Genomic DNA, 21,591 nt, shown 5'->3' with positions numbered 1-21,591 from the left:
GCCTCCGCGCACTGACGTCAGTTCTTTGCACACAGCTTTTCCGCGCCAGAACACGCAGAGCCATGTGAGAACCAACACTGGTGCCATTGAAACTAGGGCCCTGAAAGGGATGTCCTTAACCCTAAGTATCAGTTCGCAGAACGGGGAGGATGGGTGGGGCGGTAAGGAATCTAATACTTACAGATATATCGTTACCGAAGGTAAGTAACTTGTTCATCTGAAAGAAACACGTTAGTATTAGATTCCTTACCTTAGAATAGATACCCCAGCAATACCAAACCCCGGCGGTGGGTCTGCGAACCAATACAATTTCACACCAGAAAGTCCTGGAGGACAGAACGGCCAAAGAAGCCATCCCTCCGCACTTGACCGTCCAGGCAGTAGTGCCTCGCAAAAGTGTGCAGCGAGGCCCACGTAGCCGCCTGGCAAATGTCCTGCAAGGGGACTCCCCGGCCCAGGGCAGTAGTAGCCGCCGTGGCCCGAGTGGAATGGGCCCTCAGCCCGACCGGAGGCTCCTTCCGAGCCAAAGAGTAGCACGCTTTGATGCATAGAACGACCCACCGAGAGATGGTCCGTTTATGCACCGCCCGTCCCTTCTTCTTACCCACGTAGCCAACAAACAGTTGGTCATCCACACGGAACCGGCGTGTGCGATCCATATAAAACGAAAGCGCACGTTTTGGGTCTAGACGATGGAGCCGCTCTTCATCCTTTGAAGGATGCGGAGGCGGGAAGAAGGAGGGCAAGGTGATGGACTGCCCGATGTGAAAAGCAGAGACCACTTTGGGCAGGAAAAAAGGTCTAGTTCTCAGAACCACCTTGTCTGGATGAATGGACATGAAAGGAGGTTTGACAGAAAGAGCCTGGAGCTCACTCACTCTCCTGGCAGAGGTGATGGAAACCAGGAAGGCCGTCTTCAAAGTCAGGAGACGGAGAGGACAGGAATGAAGTGGCTCAAAGGGAGCACACATCAAGAAAGTCAGAACCACGTTCAAGTCCCACTGAGGCATCACAAACGGAACAGGAGGATACATGTGTGTGATGCCCTTCAAGAACCTTGTACAATAGGGGACTTGAACAAAGAAGGTTGATCAGGCAGCCTCAGAAAGGCCGAAAGGGCAGAAAGGTAGCCCTTGATAGTGCCCAGAGCAGAGCCCTGCTGGGCAAGAGAGAGAAGAAAGAGGAGAACCTCAGAAAGAGGGGCAGAAAGGGGATCAACAGCCTTTGCTGTGCAGCATGCCACAAATTTGTGCCACCGGCAGGCGTATACCGACTTTGTGGAGGAACGCCTGGCTGCCAGAACCACATCACAGACTTCATGCGGCAAGTCAAATGGCCTCAACTGTCGCCGCTCAATCTCCACGCATGGAGGTGGAGGCTGGACAGGTTCGGGTGGAGGACCGTCCCCTGCTGCTGCGACAGAAGGTCCTCCTGAAGGGGCAGGCGGATCGGGGGACCGACTGACATGCTGAGTAGCTCGGGATACCAGTACCTTCGAGCCCAGTCCAGAGCCACAAGGATGACTTGGGCCCGGTCGCGCCTGATCTTCTTCAGGACTCTGGGCAGAAGTGGTATAGGCGGAAAGGCGTATAACAGACCGCAACTCCACTCGCGCCGAAAGGCGTCGCCCTGCGAGTGCCGTCTTGGAAACTCCAACGCGCAGAATTGATGACATTGCGCGTTCTCTTCTGTGGCGAATTGATCTAACCAAGGCTCTCCCCATCGCAGAAAGAGGCCTTGCGCCACGTCCGAGTTCAGACGCCATTCGTGATCCATCGAGCACCGACGGCTGAGTTCGTCCGCCCTGGTGTTCAGAGATCCCGCCAGGTGTTGAAACACCAGGGTCACCCCCTGATGTTCCAGCCACTGCCAGAGACGCAGAGCCTCCTGGCAAAGGGTCCACGACACCACCCCGCCCTGTTTGTTGCAGTACCACATGGCGGTGGTGTTGTCCGTTAACACCTGCACCACACTCCCGCTGACAACGGGGAGGAATGCCTTCAGTGCTAGACGAATCGCCCGTAGCTCCAACAAATTTATATGGAGCAGGGACTCCGCCGGAGATCAGATGGCCTCCCCAGCCCTGGAGGGACGCGTCCGTCACAACAACATGCTCCGGTTGGGGAAGGGAGAGGGATCTGCCTCTGACCCAATCGCGGTCCGTAAGCCACCACTGCAGTTGTCTCGCAGTGCCCTCCGAGATCAAAACATGGCCGGACAAGTTGCCCTGATGCTGGGCCCACTGAAACTTCAGGTCCCACTGCAGAGCCCGCATCCGCCACCGGGCGTGATGCACCAGAAAAATGCAGGAAGCCATCAGCTCCAGCAGCCGCAGCGCCAACCTGACCGAAACCCGGGATAACGGCTGGAAGATGGGAATCAAAGCCTGTATATCCTGGACTCGCCGTTCCGGAGGATAAACCCGAAACTGCACCGAGTCGAGAACCGCTCCGATGAAAAGGAGCTTTTGAGAGGGACACAGGTGTGATTTCGGCACATTGATGGAAAACCCCAGCTCGTGCAGGAGGTCCGCCGTCATCTGGAGGTGGTGGACGACTGTCTGGGGCGAGCCCGCCTTCAACAACCAGTCGTCTAGGTAGGGGAAGACTGAAACCCCTAACCTGCGCAGATGGGCTGCGACCACCGCCATCACCTTTGTGAACACCCGTGGGGCGCTGGTAAGGCCGAAGGGGAGCACGATAAACTGAAAGTGCTATTGGCCTACCGTGAACCGCAGGTAACGCCGGTGGGCTGGCAGGACGGGGATGTGAAAATATGCATCCTGCAAGTCCAACGCTACCATCCAGTCTTGCGGGTCGAGAGCAGCCAAGACCTGAGCCAATGTCAACATCTTGAACTTCTCCTTCCGAAAGAAGCCGTTGGCGTTCCTTAGATCCAAGATAGGACGTAGGCCCCCCTTGTCCTTCTTGGGTACCAGAAAGTAGTGGGAATAGCAACCACGCCCTACTTCTGGCCCAGGAACGCGCTCGATGGCCCCCTTGGCCTAGAGGGCCGTAACTTCCTCCTTCGGAAGTGCCAAGTGGTCCCCCGACACACGGTGGTTCTGCGGTGGCATGGCTAGAGGAGTGGTCTCGAATGATCTGCAGCACCCACCTGTCCGAGGTAATGGTGCGCCAGTGGGAGAGGTGATGGCGAACCCTGCCACCCACTGGCGTCACATGGCCTGAAAGCACGGACTAGGAGGATTTTGTGGCGGATGCTGCGGGGGGGGGGGGGGGGGGGGGGGGGGGGGCGTGGCATGACCTCGCCGTTGTCCCCGACCGCCCCCACGGCGGATTCCACGGCTGCCACCGCGTTGATAAGTTTGTTGCGGCGCGTGGCTGGCAGCACGTGTGGGACCGCCCCTTCCTTGGCCACGAAAGGAGCGAAATGAACCCGTTTGCTGGCGCTGGGTCGAAAGACCCAAGGACTTGGCCGTGACCCTGGAGTCCTTGAAGCGCTCCAGCGCGTGGTCCGCTTTGTCACCAAACAGGCGACAGCCATCAAACGGCATGTCCATCAATGCATTCTGGACATCTGCAGAGAAGTTGGCGGATCTCAGCCAGGCGTGGCGACGAATCGCCACCGTCGTGGACATCGCTCTGCCCAGCGAGTCGGTCGTATCAAGACCACACCTAATGGAGTATTTTGCTGCGTCTCGGCCTTCAATCATAGCCTTGCCGAGCTTCGCCCGTACCTCCGGTGGGCATTCCGGCAGCAATTCCGCGACCGTGTCCCACAGAGAGTGGGTGTAGCGGCCCAAGAGGCACGCGGTGTTGCAAGACCGCAGTCCCAGACTCAGGGACGAGAAGACCTTTTTGCCATACTGGTCGTACCTCTTTGATTGAGGTCTCACAGTAATTTTAAGCCAGAAGATACAGGCATTCAGCAACGGTTCCACTTTTAGCACAATAATACCAAGGATCATGTGGTTGGAGCTTTGAATGACAACAGGCAGGATATTATAATGTTCACATACAACCTTATAGATCGCTCTACCCAGAGTGTAATAGCAAGATTTTACAGTTCTGTTCTTTGGCCCTAATTGATTGGCATACCACCTCCATGAGCAGTAGTTTACCCTTCAATCAGTAGAATGCTTTCCTGCAGGCAACCTTATTAAGCAGGTAAAGTCAGTCAGTCACGGAGTCACACACTTTGAGACTGGTACAATTAGCCGCTTAATAGATAGGGGAGAAATAGCCCCAAGCTGGGAAGGATTACCTTAGACTTTGCAGACTTTTCCTTTTGATCAACCCGAGTCGCAGCTGGGTCGGAATTACCAAGGGTATTGCAATTTTCATTACCTTTTGCCAAACATAAAGCCGTGAAGGTTCACAAATGTACCATGTTGTGACGAAACACTTGTCGGCTGGTTTGTTCTTTCTGCATTGATCTGTTTTGATATAAAATCCCCATTAATGATACCCCTGATGTCGACCTTCATAATTTCAGCAAGAAAAATTATTTAACTTTGGTTTTTACACTAAAACCACTATCCTTATGTGTGTGCACAGGATTTTGTTCTATATTTACTGTGTAGGTCTTTACCTACACACTTGCAGGGTTTGTTTGTTTGGGTTTGTTCCCCCTGACCTGTTAGCACCGTGCACATTCAATCTCATCCTTGACTCCTAGCGTACATGCCAGAGCGCCATTTCTTCTACCCTTAATCTAAACCCTTCACCGATACAATTCCAGCTGATTGAATTTTAGTGATTTCCAAGGGAGCTATTTACGATGGTTAAGTCTAGTATGGAGCCCTGTCCCTTTGGATTGTAGGGCTCTTCCCTCTACAAATCAGTATGAAAGATATTCTCCAGAAAGTGGAAGAAATGTCCACTAGTATTTAGCACCAAAAGCCAGTTAAGACACATGCCATATTCTGACTTATGAGGTCCACAGAATCATTAAAAGATCTCAAAACGGATAGAATACAGAAATGGAGAAAATGCTGCCCACAAGATAAATACTCTTGTTGAAATAAACTCTTTCCTACAGTAACTTCACAACCTCCAAGAAAGGGCGAACATGAAATGGTTAATAATTTGTAAGTAAGACTTTTTTTTAGATCACTGCATACACTAGTGTCAATTAATGTTGATATATTGTTTTATTAGGTTCTTTTTATGTAAGGGCTGACATAACATCAATAAAAGATTCTATAAAATCGAATGGCTTTATGAAAAAAAAAATATAGTAGCTTTTTGCAATTATTGAGTGATGGGACGGGGTAGCTTAAAACATTCCTAAAGAGGCATGGTCAGTTCTGCTCGGACCCAAATGAATTAAGAGAATCGCCTGCATGACATACAAGGCTGTACACCTGTGCTCTCCCGGATACCTCACTCAGAAGCTGTCAATCTCTGGCGGCTGTAGAAACACTAGAGGCACAAACAATCTTCTGCTAAAACCTCGAAGATTCCGGAAGGAAAAAACTTATAAACGCTCTTTCTCAGGAATGGCACCCAGGATTTGGAACTCACTCCCTCCTGAAACCAGGCTCATCTCCTCCTTCACACTTTTTAAGAAAGAAGTAAAAGCTATTCTCATGGCCAAATACATTTGACCTATTAATGTGATCTGTAAAGACTCTGCACTGATCTTTAATATTCCGCTCGATCCCTACGACTAGATGTTTTACCTGTATTTTTGTCTTACCCGACTATCTATGCACTCATTTATTTGTAATATTTGCATTATTGTTGTACCTGTTCTATTTTACTCCCTAATGACCTGCTTTTCACTCTTGTTGTTATTCTCTGCATTGTAAAGCGCTCTGATATCTGCAAAGATCTTGTTCGCGCTATATAAAACTTTCAAATAAATAAATAACTTTTCGTGCTGAAATCTTTTGTATGTTGCATTTTTAGCAAAGTTTTGACATCGTTGTACTGACTCGTACATAACACAAAGTGATTGCCTCTATGCCACTTTTTTCAAAATCATTTTTTAATATATGTAAGATCTCATACACCCACGTGTTAAGATTCGTATGTAAATATATGATAATTAAAAAACAATACTTCAAAACTAACCGTATGTTAGTGCAAGGGACCTTGATAACCACAAAAGTATTATCATTAAGCAGGTATCAAGAGATACATCATGAAAGGTGGTCATTAATGCAAAGCACATATGTGCACTTGTTTTTTCGAGGCTCCATTTCCGAAAGCACAAACCTTTAACGTGGAACCTTCCAGAGTTAATGCATGTCCTACAACCAGCAAACTTGGGACATGCACTAACTGAGAAGCTTGGGGTTAAACAAAAGGGCTTTAGAAAGTGCAGTCACATAAAAATAGGCTCACTTTTGTGCCCTATGCAAACACCTTCAGGATTTCGCAGTTGAATCCTAACTGAAATTCTAGTATCCAATGCCAGACAATAGATTTCTCAGAATACAGGGTCCTAGACTCTTATGTGCCATCAAACCATCAGACCATCACAATCCATTAAAAGTCAACCTGTTCTAACAAGGGCTTTGACTGCTGACCTGCCTCTGGATGTGCAGTAATCATGTAATATTGGCAAAGGACCCACACTGAATGCACCAGACCACCTGTGTTCAAAATAGAGCCCAATGCCACACCTGTTGATCTTTAAGGCCTATTCTCAATTTAACCGGACCAGCTCAGTCCACTCTAATCCCAATATCAAAGCTGATGTTGCTGTGGTGAAGGTAACCGAGTCAACAGAGTTCCAATTCATAGATAAAAATCGAATTGAGAGATACGCTGAACCGGTTAGAAAGACGTGCAGGCCTACCTTGGTGATATGTTAACTTCCAGGATCCATGGCTTGAGATTTTCATCCAGCATGATATCAAACCCAAAAAGCTCGTGGCAGCAGTAGGGCCGTCGCAGATACATCTTTGCCAAACTATTCACATAAGGGTCAGACCTGTGAATGCAAAGACACAGCTTCTTATTGACAGGATAACAGGACTGCCTTTTCAGTTTTTCGTTTTGTCCCCACACAAATAAGGTATTTACCTTTGGTAATAGTATGTCTGATACATAATCTAACTGCAGCTTACTTACCTTGTGAATCTAAACAGGCACCAGAAGGATCTGGAAAGTCTTACAATGGCTCCCGTGAGCCAGCAGATGGGGACGCGGTTTCCACCCTGTCTCCCACAATGAAAGCGTGGATGCTGGCGCCACCCAGCACTGTCAGTTCCTCCTTTTGTAGCATTTTATTGGTTATAATACATCAGCAATCTTAAAGTCTTATCAACCAGATGTTTCTTCTATTTGAAACATTGGTTTATCCCCTCCCGTTGTCCTTCCCTCCCCCGCCAATCAATCCCCTGGGCCCAATCCCCATATATACATCAGCCGCAATGTATGTAACCAAGTTCCAATACTCCACTTTCTTTTATGGATGGACTCTACCATATTCATACTTTCATCTCTTTTCAGTCTTGAGTTTCTAAAGCTGGTCTCTAATTCAGTCTCAGTGCTTTGAGCAATCTAGGGCACACACAGTTCGGAGTGTCCTTTGGAAACAAGTCCATCAGGGGCTTCAATCAATGAATGCGTTTTTCAGTTCAGTGTGTTCTTTTTCATCATGAATGATACCAGTCTTTTAGGCCATTGTCAAACAATGGGTGAGACTGCTTTCCTCCTATTGAGTACAATTTATTTTTTGGCTACTAATAGCTGCTAGGTTTTTAGTGTCTTATCTTTCTTCGTGGGACGTTCCAATTTGTGGTTGCATACCTAAAATTACTATCAAGCCTCTTGTGACTGGAAAGCCCATTGTCTTTTAGATGGGACTTAGGATTTCTTAATTCACACAAAATACCTCTGGTATGAAAAAGAAAAGAATAAAAGCAGGAAAAGAAGAAGGGAAAGATGGTGATAGGCCAAAGCATGTTGTTTTAAGGACAAGAACCCTCACTCACCTAAAGGTGACGTGCTTCATCACAGGGTTCCCTCCTCACAGCAGGACCCCAAGGTACCTGCTGTGGTTACAAACCCCTTATCAGGGAGGAGCGGAGGTGATTTCTTAAGGATGAGGTGTATTAAGGTTCTGAGTGAGGGGCAGTGCGCACAGGACAGAATCCTTGAGGATACGTTTTTCCACATTCTGTTGGCCCCTGAGGAAGACACTGTGGATCCCAAAATGCATAGGGAAGGGATAAACTTCGTTGTGGAACTCACAGATGAAGCAACAAGCAAGTATCGTCAACAGAATGTGGTTATAATTGCAATATTGATATTTTTATCTAAATCTGATTTCTGTGAAATTGCTTGATGCGAGTTGAACATATATACATGAACAATTCAAGTAATTGTAGTTGAAAACTCTTTGGAACAGTGTAAAAGAGGTGAATTATTTCTCAAGTTGTTTTTGTTATGTATGATGTTATATACATACAGCAGTGAATGCAGGTTTTTCAGGCAAATTTGGACTTGAAACATTTCTGCATTCATACAATAGGGAGAGAGGCAGTTCCCTAATCCTGTGTAGCAAGAATAAATCTGATTACATGGACTATAATCTTGGTTAAGACGCAATACAAGGTGAGCACCATTCAAGGTACATTTGTATCTATTATACAATACAATATCCACATGTGGCCAGTGATTTTAAGATGCCCAGAGCCTCCGTTCCAATGCTATCCTCAGTAGGGGTGCCATAAAATATTTGCACCCTTCTAGGATACCTCAACTTATTTTCCTAGAGCTCTACAGTAGTGCCTTGGTTGGAGATTGTGGCACATAAAAGTATTGCAATCTGTTTGTAGTTGGTTCAAGTCTTGCGCTGAGTTGGTAACTGGGTATTCTTGGAAGAGATAATCTAGGAAGTATGCTCATTTTCAACATGGTGATTCTTCCCAGCAAGAAGAAAAAGACGGGTTTAATATTTGTAGGTTGCTCCTTTGAATTCTTAGGAGACTGGATAGTATGCAGCGGCGGCTCCTCTGATTAGTTGGAGTGCAGCCCCACTACTTTCTGAGCAGTGATTAAACGAAAAATAAAATCATGAGAAAACATGTTATTTTATTTTTCTTGCTAAGCCCGATATGCCGAGTCAAGGGCGGGGCATGTCCGTCCTGATTAACACTGGAAGGAGGAGTGGTGGTAACTGCAAAGTGTTCGACGTGTGCACTTAGTTTTCTCCAACCCAGCTGTATTCCACAACTGGGTGGATTAACAGCACAGAATGCCTGAGCGAGCGTCAAATAAGCCTGCTCAGGTCAATCCCCACATGGCTCTCATACTAGGTATAGAAATTAGATGCTAGGTATAGCATGAGAGCAGCGTCTGGATTGGATGGGGAGTCTCATGTGTCCCAGGGACTGCTGGGAGCAGGAAAGCAGAGGAGCACCGAGGTGCGAAGTGGCCAGCAGCATCAGGCAAGTCTTTGATTTATTTATTTTTATCCCATGCACCTCTCCCACGCTCCCCCGCGCCTCTCCCACCAGCCCCACGAAATTTTATTTGGAGTGGCAACCATTATTAGTTTGCTTTGTAAATGCTCTGTAGTGTAGTAGGTATGATATGTACTAGCACTTAAATTGAAGGGCATTCCTAGGATAAATCATAGATAAACACTAAGTTGGGACCCCAAGATTTTTGATTTGCTAATGTTTACTTTGAACCCTGAAACATGGTCATAGACTGGAAACACGGATGTTGCAGCTAGAACAGATTTATGCTAAGTGCCACCAACATGAGTGCTTCTCTTGCAGTGGTAGTTCGGGGAGCTGCAAAGGCTACTAGATTTGTAACTCTGTATAGCAAGGATTAAACCGAATAGCATCGCTAATACCTTTCCACCCGGGCCTTCAACTTTAGAAGTCTTAGTACCATTTGAGGAAACCCTAATTACGTCCCTCGTCACAACCATGCTCAAGCCGGTCAGGAGTATGTCGTCCGCAAATTAATGTGTTTATGTTCTGCATTTCCATATTCTTTTCCCTCTATTTCAGCCATTAGCCTAATTAAGTGAATGTTTCAAGTATAATCAAAAGCAGAAGTGGGGACAATGGACACACCTGTTGTGTGCCCCGGGCTAGTGGAAGTCATGCATTCCTTTTGGCATTCATCTGTATTGTAACTATATGACAGGCACAGCACATACAGGTATACTTTTGCATCATTGAACCAATTCTGATCTGAAACCCGCTGCAAGAACGGACACTCCACCCAACTGAATGCTTTCTCCCTGTTAGTGGGCATTATCATCATCAAGATTTTTCTTCTATTTGATTTTATACGAGGAGGAGAGCCCTTGTTATATTGTCAAATGTCTGGTGGTGCTTTATGAATCTGGATTGGAGAGTCTACTATGCAGGAGACATGTGTCTCCAATCTATTGTCCAGTACTTTAATACATGTTTTGGGGTCTATGTTCTGCAATGAAAAAGGTCTTTAAGGTGCACATTGATTTTTGGTTTGCCTGCTTCATGTAGGAATTATACCTTCCTGTTGGACTTGGCCCTTTTCCCGGAAATTTTTTGCTTTTTGCTCCCCTAATTCAGGATGTCCCCGCTTTTATAATGTAATTGTATAGCCCTGCGAGGTTGTAATGCCCTGTGTATTATTAAAATCAATGTTAGGTACAGGTGCTCTACCCTCAACATGGCTGCCACTGACCCCTGATACTGCAGCGTGGTCTTGTTAAGGCGCATTCTAGCTGCCAGGAGCTGGCTGAGACCACAAACATTGTTGCCATTCCAGCCTGCCTTGCCTGCCCATAGTTCGAGTAGGGAAGCTCCTGGCACCTTCTAGATTAAGGGCGGAGCTTAGTTTTGTCGCCTTAGAGGGTGGTCACCTGACCTGGGCCTATATAAGGAAAGGGAGGGAAACTTTTCAGTCAGTTGGGGCATCACTGACCTGGGGAACCCACGCAGGAGTTTTAGGCGGGAGGGCCTAGTTAGGAACCTATGCTACTGGGAGTGACAGGATTTAGGTGCTGCCTCTTAAGCTGGGTGAGGTGTCCTAGACTAGCCCCCTGATCTGGCCCGGCGGTAGGGAACCCCAGGGTCCATCTACAGTGACCTGCAGAGGAAGCCTGCCTGCAGCCCCCCAACTCAACCCCCCCTTCAAGTAACAAGGAACTGATATTTACAAGGGCGCAAAATCCATAAAGCGCCAAGAAACAGAAGACCTTCAAGTTACCACAGGACTGCTGGGGATCAACCAGGTACTGGACTGTGCTGCATCTGCGACCCCCCCCCTGCCTTCACCTGGGTCCCTGCGCTTTTCAGCCACTGTTGTGTGGCCTTACCCGAGGAAAGTGCCCTCACTGAACTGTCTGCTAAGCGCTATCTCTGCGTAGCGCTAGCCCCCTGAACTGTTGAGGGTGCCCCCACATCGTGTTTCACCCAAGCGCTGTGGTGTTCCTGAAGCGCTATACTCCTGAGACGCTACTGCTGTCATTGCCCCTTGAATAGCGCTGGAGACTGTCGATAAAGCGCTGTGGTAATCGCCCCCAGGGAAGCGCTGCCATTCACGCCCTGCTGACTGGGCACAGCGCCGTGAAACCCCTGGCGCTAGGGCCCTTTGAAGAGCGCTGTGTTGCCCCTTCGAGAGCTCACCTGCTACGCCTTGGGAGAGCTGAGAGTTGTCCCCCGGCGGCCCTCGGTGCCAGGAGAGGGCCGCCGCTGTGTTGAGAGGGCCACCGGAATCGGAGGAGGGTCGCGCTGGGCCAGAGGACGGCCCCATCACCGCCGTGAATTCCTGTCAGCCCACGCTAGGCCTGAGGCTGCGATCTCCTCGCCTCATGTGACAGGGGCGCGTCAAGCCATGTCCCCGCCGCGCAGTGATTGGCCACTGTGGCCGGGCCCCTCAAAAGCTGAATCCGGATTGGTTCCCGGCACTGATCCCTGCAGGCCGCGCGGCTATTGGCGGCTGCGGGCGTCCTTGCTCCTGATTGGCCCAGTACCGGGAGAAGCCCCGGCCGGGCCTGAGAATTGTCGTGGAGGGGGCCTGGAGGAGTGCGAGCCCCCTCCGTCCAGCGTTAATAGCGCTGCGGGGCCCGTGTAGCCCTGCCGTACCCGCGGCGCGCCCCCACCAAGAAGCTCGCTGATTGCTCCTCGGCCACAGGAGGTATCGGAGGGCCCGGGATCGGCTTCCTGTCAGCTCGGGGCTCTCCAGCCTAAGCCAGACGCGCCGGAGGCCCCACACAACCCCTGCTGACTCCAGGTGCCGCCAGGAAGCCCGTACTGCTGGCGAGAGGGGCTTCAGGAAGAGAGTGAGCCCCCGATCTGCCCGCAGATCTACGCAAAGGACCCGAGCAGCCGAAGAGAGTGAGGTAATCCCCGAGGAGGTGGGCGGGAGGCTGGAGAAGGCCCGAGTTCGCCCCTCCCCGGGGGAAAGTTGGAATTGGGCCCCGTTGGCCCTCACAAGGCTTCCTGAACTGGGGAATAGCCCCATTGAGGACTGGTGACTGGGCCTGTTGGCCCCCAATTAGCCCCAGCCTGAAGACGAACTGGGCCAGAGCCCTGAGAGAGTGTTGTAGGGGCCTGACCTTTTTAGAGGAGATAACCCCTGACTAGGGGAATGGTTATTGTTGAGTATCGTCTAAAAGAAGGGTGTTCCCAGGAGATGGTTTATATGCAGGAGCCAAGTTTCTATGTTTAAGGAAATGCTCTACCGGGGTTTCCTGTAATGGGTTTCCTATGTACAATGAAATGGTTTATTCCTGCCTAAAGTCAGGATTATTCTGATCTGCTGAGGTGTTCCTAGTGGATGTAATCTTTATCTGTACCTCAGGAAAGGTTTTATTCCTGGTTATGAACATGCTGAAGCCCGACATGATGAAATGTTTAACCTTTTAATAAAATGCTGGAATGAAGATATTAATGCCTGGTGTATCTATGCTCCGTTTACCTTAGGCACTGGTTAATCTTGCCTGACTGAAACACTTAACAAATGGTAATGGAAAGGGTTGTGTTTACCTAGGGGAACCTTCACTCATGATGGTTGAAACGTTCGCTCTGCTACTCTAATGAGATGCTCTGCCCCTTTTCATTTGATGCTCTTGCTTTAATGTAATGTTTGCTTAACCATTGAACTGGTTATCTCCACAGGGAAGATTCATGCCTGCATTTTCCAGAAGACTGCAGGGGTGATTTACTTCAGGCTAATTGAATGTTTACTCCTGTCTAGGGTAGGGGTTCCCAAATGCCTACAGGTGGCCAATGAAGTGTTTATCCTTACCCACTGACAGGTTTTACCTCTGCTAATTCCCTGTTCTACACTCAATGAAAGGTTTACGCCTACTTAGCGCCACCTTTCCTGAAAGCCTACAGTTACCTACTGGAATGTTTGCTGCTGTGTAGGGAACCACTATTTTCTTTCCTGACAGGGTTGTTGCGATATGCTGTGGTGATTAAAGAATCACACCCCTTTACTCCTGCGGGCAAATGATTATTAAGAGATGTTGCATTGATGATGAAATTGTCATGTTTACCTTATGGGGTGTTCCCTCTGATTGAGGACATGGTGTATTTTCTAATGACCTATTTACTCCTGATTAGGAAATGTCTTGGGTATTCCTGAGTGCACATAAAAAGGTTCATTCTTATGCAAGGAAGTGTTCACCTTTGCCAGATGACAGGGTTGGTTATCCCTGCCTAATGCCATGATGGGTGTGGCCTGATGACCTGTTTATTCTGCATGAAATGTTCTACATTTACTGAACTGGTCTATCCTCATTTACTGCCCTGCTGATTCCTGCGGAAGGTTATGTTTTAAATGCGCCAAGGAGTTTAATTAAAGTTCACCCTTGTTGGGTGAGAGGTTAACTGCGTTACCTACTGAACAGGTTACTTGATGACATGGTGGTTTCTCCATACCTACGGAGATGTTTTGCTCCTGGTTAATGAGATGCTAATTCTCCCATGAAATGTTATTGTTAACTAATGAAATGCCGATTCTTTCCTGAAATGTTTTTGCAATGGGCTACATTGATTATTGAACTGCTCCCTTTTCTCCCCTCCCATGAAATGCTTTAATGACTAATCGATACTGTTATTTTCCACTCCTGAACCTTAATCTTACATAAAAGTTATTTGATTTTTAATCAAACTCACTGGAGTTGCGTCAGTCATTGCGTGCCTTTTAATGTCTCAGTGGTTGCGTGTGCTGTGTAGTGTGTAGTCACTTAACACCTAAGCTTTCGGGTGCCTACCTGCTTGTGCCAGGCTACCCCCGGGGAAATGGTGACCCCAGTTCCTACACTTCCTGACCCATTGTGTGCGTTACTTCGCACGTTCTGGAAAGTATTTTATAATTTACATAATTGAAGAGTCAGTTGTGAGGAAAGAACAATTGTTACTTACCTGTAAACAGGTGGTTCTCCAGTATTGGTGTCTTTCATAGATTCACATGCTTGAATATTCCCCGTCGAAGTGGGAGTCCCACGATACATAAAATAGCAATATTGCTAATATATATATATATATATGTATGTAATAACATAATACATAATAAAACAGATATAATATACACTGAAAAACCTCAACAATGGTTCCTACATAGGAATGCATAAGAGAGAAAACTCATTTGCAACATATCAGTCATTATGTTAGTCCAAACTGCAGCCAATCAGGCTCAAGCACCCTCTAGAACCTTCTCCTCAGAAGCTCAAGCCCTCAGATTTTCGTAGCACAAGTAATAAGAGCGTATGAGGAGAAAAGAGCCTCTGAGGGGAGGAGGGAGGGTCGCATGTGAATCTATGAAAGACACCAATACTGGAGAACCACCTGTTTACAGGTAAGTAACAATTGTTCTTCTCCAGTATTAGGGGTGTTTTTCATAGATTCACATGCTTGAATAGAATAGATAGCAGTAACCTCCTAGAAGCTGAGATTGCAAGAATTCTTAAAACTTGAAAACAAGAACATATGGCTTAAAAGCATATAGCAATCTCAAAAGGAAAAGGAGGAGGGAACAGAGGCTCACCTTATTTAAAAAGATGACGAAGCACTGCTTGCCCCACTGCGGTATCCGCTTCGTTGATAGCTTCCAAACAGTAATGTCTGGTAAAGGTGTGCCTACTGGACCATGTCGCTGCCCGACAAATCTGGTGTAGAGGCACCCCAGCAAACAAAGCGGGGGATGACGCCATCGCTCTCGTTGAATGTGCCTTCACTGGATGTTGTAAAGGCTTCCCAGCTTGCTGGTGACAAAAGGATATGGCTGTTGGGAGCCATCTTGCAACTGTCTGTTTCGTCACTGAATGCCCCTTCCGCATCTGTCCATATGCTACAAACAGTTGATCGGATTTACGGAAAGGGGTGGTCCTTGAAATGTAGAATTTCAGACAACGCTTGATGTCTTAAGAATGTAGTCGCTGTTCTGCCGGAGATTTTGGATCCGGGAAAAAAGTTTTTAAGAAGACAGGTTCGTTCAAATGGAAGTCAGTAGGTACTTTCGGCAAAAAAGAAGGATTGGTACGAAGTGACACTCCATCGGGTTTAAACTGTAAATACGGAGGCTTGATCGTGATAGCGTGACGGTCACTTACACGACGAGACTATGTTAAAGCCAAAAGTAAAGCAACCTTCCAGGTAAGATACTTGATGTGTGCTCTGTGGATCGGTTCAAATGGAGGCTTCATAGGCTGTGACAATACCACGTTGAGGTGCCATGCCGGAGGGGGGCGCCTTATCGGAGGAAACTTCCTGAAAAGTCCTTTAAAGAACTGCCGGATAATTCTGGACGAACAGAGAGACGTTGAGCCAACATGCCGGTAGCGTGAGATAGCCGCCAGAAAAACTCTCAAGGTGGCATGAGAGAGACCAGACTGAGCGAGGCTCAGAAAGAAAGGCAAGAGCTGCTCCGGAGTGGAGTCAATTGGGTGGATATTGGATGCAGCGCACCAATGACAAAAACGCTTCCACTTTAGCTTATATGTCTTGATGGTTGATGGAGCTCTAGCAGACGCTAGAATGTCTCTGCATTCTTGGGGCATATTTAAGGTGGCAAATTCAACGTACTCAGGTTCCATGCCGATAATTGAAGCGTGGATGGGTCTGGATGGCAAATTTGACGGTCGTCCATCGTCAGGAGGTCTGGACGTGGATGCAGATGAATGGGTGTGCATTGTGACAGCAGAAGCAGTTCCGAAAACCAAGCCTGTCTGGGCCAACGCGGGGCGGTCAGTATTAAGCGGCAGGGTTGCCTGCGCATCTTCCACAACGTTCTCGGCACCAACGGGATCGGTGGAAATGCATAAGCAAACAGTCCGCTCCAATCTATGAGTAGGGCATTTCCGCTGGACTCTGGATGAGGATGCCAACTTGCAAAAGATTGGCACTTCCGATTCACTGGGGTTGCAAAAAGGTCTATCCTGGGACGACCGCAACGGCGAAACACGAGGTCTAGAGTCGGTTGATGTAACTCCCACTCGTGAGTGGATGATGCGGACCTGCTCAGGGAATCTGCAAGGATGTTGGATACCCCCGGCAGATGGACTGCCGTCAAAGAAATTTGGTGACTAAGTGCCCAATCCCAAATCCTTTGAGCTAGACGTGACAGTGGCTGAGATCTTGTGCCGCCCTGTTTGTTCATGTAGTGCATGCTGGTGGTGTTGTCTGTTTGAACCAGCACCGACTCCCCCTGCACTACGGGCAAGAATGATTTGAGCGCTAGGAAGATTGCCATCAACTCCAGCCGATTGATATGCCAGGTTTGCTGTGTCGCCGTCCATTTGCCCTTGATGGAAAGGTCCAGGAGATGAACGCCCCAGCCCTCCATGGACGCATCCGTAGTCAACATCAGATCCGGAGACTGGACTAGGAAAGACACCCCTTCGTCTAGATTGGCTGGTTGTTCCCATCAGAGCAAACTGGTCTTCATGCGGGGTGTGACCGTCACCTGATCGTTGAACGACCCCGACACTTGACGCCATTGCAGGTCCAATTCCTCCTGTATAGGACCAAGGAGGAACAGCGGTGCTGGTCCTGTTGGATCTTTCTGCGGCCTTCGACATGGTCAATCACTCCATCTTAATTGACCGTGTCGAAGAAATGGGCATTCACTCAAGGGCCAAGGATCTACTGTCTTCTTTTTTGTCTAAGAGAACACAAGCAGTGACATTGGGATCATTTCAATCTGTTGATCTCGCCCTTCCATGCGGCGTTCCACAAGGCTCATCCCCAAGTCCGACACTTTTTAACATCTACGTGTCGGACTTAGGGTTATTAAATACTACCGGATGAGCCTGACCTCATACGCTGATGATACCCAGTTGGTGATTGCCATCAAGAATGATGGCGAGGAAGTATCAGCTCGGTTTCAGGAAGGCATGTTGGCAATCAAGGAATGGATGGCGGAGAACTGTCTAAGACTTAACTCAGAGAAAACTGAGGTAATGATTTTTGGAAAGTTATCTCCACAGTGGTCTTCGTCTTGGTGGCCTACCCCACTCGGAGCCCCCCCCAGAACCTGTGCAGAAGGTTAGGAACCTAGGAATTATTTTTGATGATAAGCTCAATTTTTCCAGCCATGCCAATCAGGTAGCATCATCAGCCATTTACAAGCTTAGGCTCCTCAAAAAAATCCTACCTTACCTCCCAGATAACGCAAGAAAAACAGTGGTGAGCGCGTTGGTACTTTCCTCTTTGGATTACTGCAATGGATTATTTGCAAACGCTCAGGTCCGGGTGGTAGCCAAGCTACAACTTATCCAAAATGCAGCAGCAAGGTTATTATCCGGCGCTCCTAAATTTCATTCCATTAAGGAAATAATCAAGACCTACCATTGGCTAACGGTGAGAAATCGCATCAGATTTAAAACCTTGTGCCTCACCTTTAAAGCTCTTAACGGTCATGGCCCGGCGTTTCTCAAACAGAAGCTTCTTTACTATCAACCCAACAGATCACTAAGATCTGAACAGATGCACCAACTGGCGGTGGCGCGGACCAGGACGGTCACATGGGGTGATAGATGCTTCACTAACATCGCGGCCAGACTCTGGAATACTCTTCCAAAGGCAATTAAATCGTCACCCTCACTACTTCAGTTTAGGAAATTGCTGAAAACCTGGTTGTTTGACCAATAATAGTCCATGGTATCACTTCTGAAGTTACATAACGCTTAATCAGAGATCATTAGCAGAGTCATAGCGCCAAGACACCCACGGGTATATGTTACCTTTATAAATTTTTAAAATAAATAAATATAGGACGGGTACGTAACCTGCAATTTGGGATCAGTGCGATACAAGATGATGCCATCCCCAGAAACGACTTTAACATTCGCACAGAAACTGACTGTTTTGACCTGATGATTGAGACCAGACGAATTATCTTCTGATGTCGTTCGAGGGAGATGAAGGCTTTTGATAGGTTTGTGTCTAGGATTGCTCCGAGGAAGTTTCTTCTTCGTAGCGGTGTGAAGTGTGACTTCTCCACATTGATGGTTAACCCTAGAGCCTTGAACATTTGTTGGCATAAACGTGTGTCGTGAGCCAGCTGTTGCGAAGATTGGGATTTTAGAAGACAATCGTCCAGATAAGGAAAAATCTGAACTCCCTGAAGACGCAGATGAGCCATGACCGGAGCCAGAACTTTCGTGAAGACACGAGGTGCTGATCGTAGGCCAAAAGGTAGGACTCTGAACTGATAGTGAACGTGACCCACCTTGAACCTCAAGTATTGCCGATGGATAATTGGCACATAAAAATAGGCGTCTTGCAATTCTATTATTGTTAAGAAATCTCCGCTGCAGAGAAGTCGTAAGACTTCCGATAACGTCAGCATGCGGATAGATTGTTGTTTGAGGAACAGATTGAGAGCTCTCAAGTCCATAATGGGTCGCCACTCCCCCGTCTTTTTGAGAATAAGGAAAAACCCTGAGTAGAAACCTTTCCCTCGCTGAGATACAGGAACCACTTCGACTGCACCCTTTTCTAATAGAAGAAGAACCTGATGTTGTAGTTCCTCTAGATGGGGAGGTGGCGGGCCTGAAGGTGGAGAATGTGGAGGAATCTCTGTGAACTCCAAGGCATGACCCTTGCGCACAATGTCTAAAACCCATTGGTCTGTTGTTATCAAAGACCACTGGGAGTAAAACTGCGAGATTCGCCCTCCAACTCTCTGCTGAACTTGAAAGTCATTGACGTTTGTAGGTGTTGGAGCCTCTATAGTTAGACTTTCCTCTATAGGGCTTGGACTGCTGCTGATGAGAAGATTGCTGGTTGGAGTAACGCTGGTTCCCTTGATTGTACTGGCGGTACTGGGACAGCCCTCCTCGGGAAAAACTGAACGAGGTGCCTCGTCCACGCGCTCCACGAAAAGGCTGCTTCTTGAACTGCAAGGAACCAAGAGACTTTGCCGTGTCGGTATCCTTTTTTATCGATTCCAACGCATCATCGATGTGAGAACCGAACAGCGACTCTCCGTCATACGGCATGTCAAGAATCTTCGACTGGATCTCTTGTCGGAACGATGTGGATTTCAGCCAACCCTGGCGCCGGAGCGCCGCAGCACTGGCAAGGATACGGAAAGCAGTACCTGCAACGTCCACAGCACAGTCAATTATTTCTTCTGAAGCCCTTTTCCCGTCTTGAAGGATCTGGTGCGCTTTCGCTCTCGATGTTTCCGGAATTAACGCAACCAGCGCAGAAATGTCTGCCCACATTTGTCTGTCGAAACGACCTAAAATGGTCAAAGCATTAGCGGCACGGGCTGAAGTAGATGCCATGGATGAAAATTTCTTCCCAATTGCATCCAAACGTCGACCCTCACTATCAGGAGGGAAAGTGATAGGAGCTGCGGGATTACGCGCCCGACGCTACGCTGCCTGAGTCACCACGGAATCTGGCTTAGGATGCGAGAGCAAACAAGCAGGCGAGCCAGTCGGGGCCTTATATTTCTTTTCTAATCGAGGTATTTGAGCAGGCAAGGAGTTAGGAGCCTGCATGATTTTCATTCCCTCCTTCCACACAAACTCGATAATTGGTATGGTGTGGACCTGCTTATAAGGCTGGTTTTTAAAGTCATAGAGAAAGCAGTCTTCCTCTCGCTGCACTCTAGGCAATTTGAAGCGGTCTGCCGCCTTGTCCATCAATTTATGGAAGCTAGCGATGTCAACCGGAGGTGAATCACTGGAATCGCCCTGTTGTGGAGAGGGCGTCTGTATTCGATAGTCATCGAATTCTGCCATATCCGGGTCCTGTTCATCATCTGTATCCTGAGGAACTTCTCCTTCCTCTCTTTCCGGCTCCGACTCTTCATCCACATCTCGTTGAGAATTAGTGGGGATACCTGGACGTGGCTCTTCTGATTGAGCAGCCTGCCTCGGAGGAGTTTGCTGAGGTTGAAAAGGCCCTGTGGTCTCAGAGTTAACATGTCCCGGGGTACCCTGGGGCGTAGGAGGAAATCTATTGTAATCATCCAACATATGTTGGAGGTTGGAAAATAGCGATACCGGAAAAGTCGCCATAGGAACCTGCACATATTGTTCCTCCTGTTGGTCTTCAACCTCTTCCTCGTCCTCTTCAGAACTAGTGTCCTGACACTTGATAATCAAATCCGATGGACTTTGAGCATCACCAAAACCATTGTCGTCCGCAACGGATTCCGTTTCATGGTCTGTCACCAACAATGGCGAAGGTGGCCGAAGAGTAGGAGTTGGCAATTGGAGATCAGAGTCCTGAATATTGCTGATAGAAGACTCTGTAACAACAGCAGGGGCGAAGGACAGCGATCCTGAAGTGGATGCTGCGTCCTCTTGCTGTGTACCTGAAGGTAGTAAATCCGTCGTCGACGTAGCCGTCGATGTAGATGTTTGAACTGGAGCAGCCGTCGACGACGATGATTTGGAAACAGTCGTCGGAGACGGTGATGTTTTGGATGTATTCGTCGACGACGAATGCTTTGACACAGCCGTCGACGGAGTTTTCGTCGACGGAAACGTAGTCGAATCCTTGGATAGTGTCTCCGCCGTCGACGAATCCTTCGTCGACGGGATTATAGTCGTCGATGAGCTGGTCGACGGGAGCTTCGCCGTCGACGGGGTTTTCGCCGTCGACGGGATCCTTGCCGTCGACGGGACATGCATCGTCGACGATGACTTCTTCATCGACGGAAGCTTCTTCGTCGACGATATAATAGGAATCGTCATCGAGACTGAAGAGGTAGAGGCTTTCGTAGTCGTGAAAGCCGTCGACGAAAACCTTGTCGACGACGACGAAGCCGACGTAGTCGTCACAGTAGTCGTCGACGAAGCCACAGCAGCCAGTCTCGTCGATGGAATGGTCGTCGACGAGCCCGTCGACGACCGCGCTGTCATAAGTGTAACAACACTTATAGAGGCTGGAAAAGACGCCTGAGAGCCAGGTCTCGTGGGCGTAGACACAGAAGTCATAGTAGCAGTAGTGTTTACTGGAGCTACAGTCAAGGCCAGCTTTTTCTTCTTCAGAAAAGGAGATGGAAACTCCTGAACACTGCCACGCTTGGAAGCAGCAGTTGAAGGACCTGACTGGAAACTTTCTGCGTCTGACAAAACTGCGTCTTTGTCCTGAAGGCGCTTCAACCATAAAAGAAGACGACCCTCCCTGTCTCTGAGGGTCTTAGCAGGAAAAGTTCTACAGAACTTGCAGTCAGCCACCTTGTGTTCTGG

The 21,591-nt window shown here is 48.2% G+C and overlaps 1 protein-coding gene across 2 annotated transcripts in view; it reads right to left on the bottom strand.

The window, feature by feature from the left end:
* Positions 1–21,591, bottom strand: part of TTLL4 (tubulin tyrosine ligase like 4) — a 400,271-nt gene that overhangs the window by 126,305 nt on the left and 252,375 nt on the right. For both annotated transcript variants that reach the window (XM_086954424.1, XM_086954426.1), the window contains one exon: positions 6,769–6,903. In XM_086954424.1, coding sequence (XP_086810550.1) covers positions 6,769–6,903 — 135 coding nt within the window. The remainder of the gene's footprint in view (positions 1–6,768; positions 6,904–21,591) is intronic.

This window comes from Lissotriton vulgaris, chromosome 2_1 (assembly GCF_964263255.1).
Source record: "Lissotriton vulgaris chromosome 2_1, aLisVul1.2, whole genome shotgun sequence".
NCBI classification, from domain to species: Eukaryota; Metazoa; Chordata; class Amphibia; order Caudata; family Salamandridae; genus Lissotriton; species Lissotriton vulgaris.
This window is presented reverse-complemented; position numbering and strand designations above follow the sequence as displayed.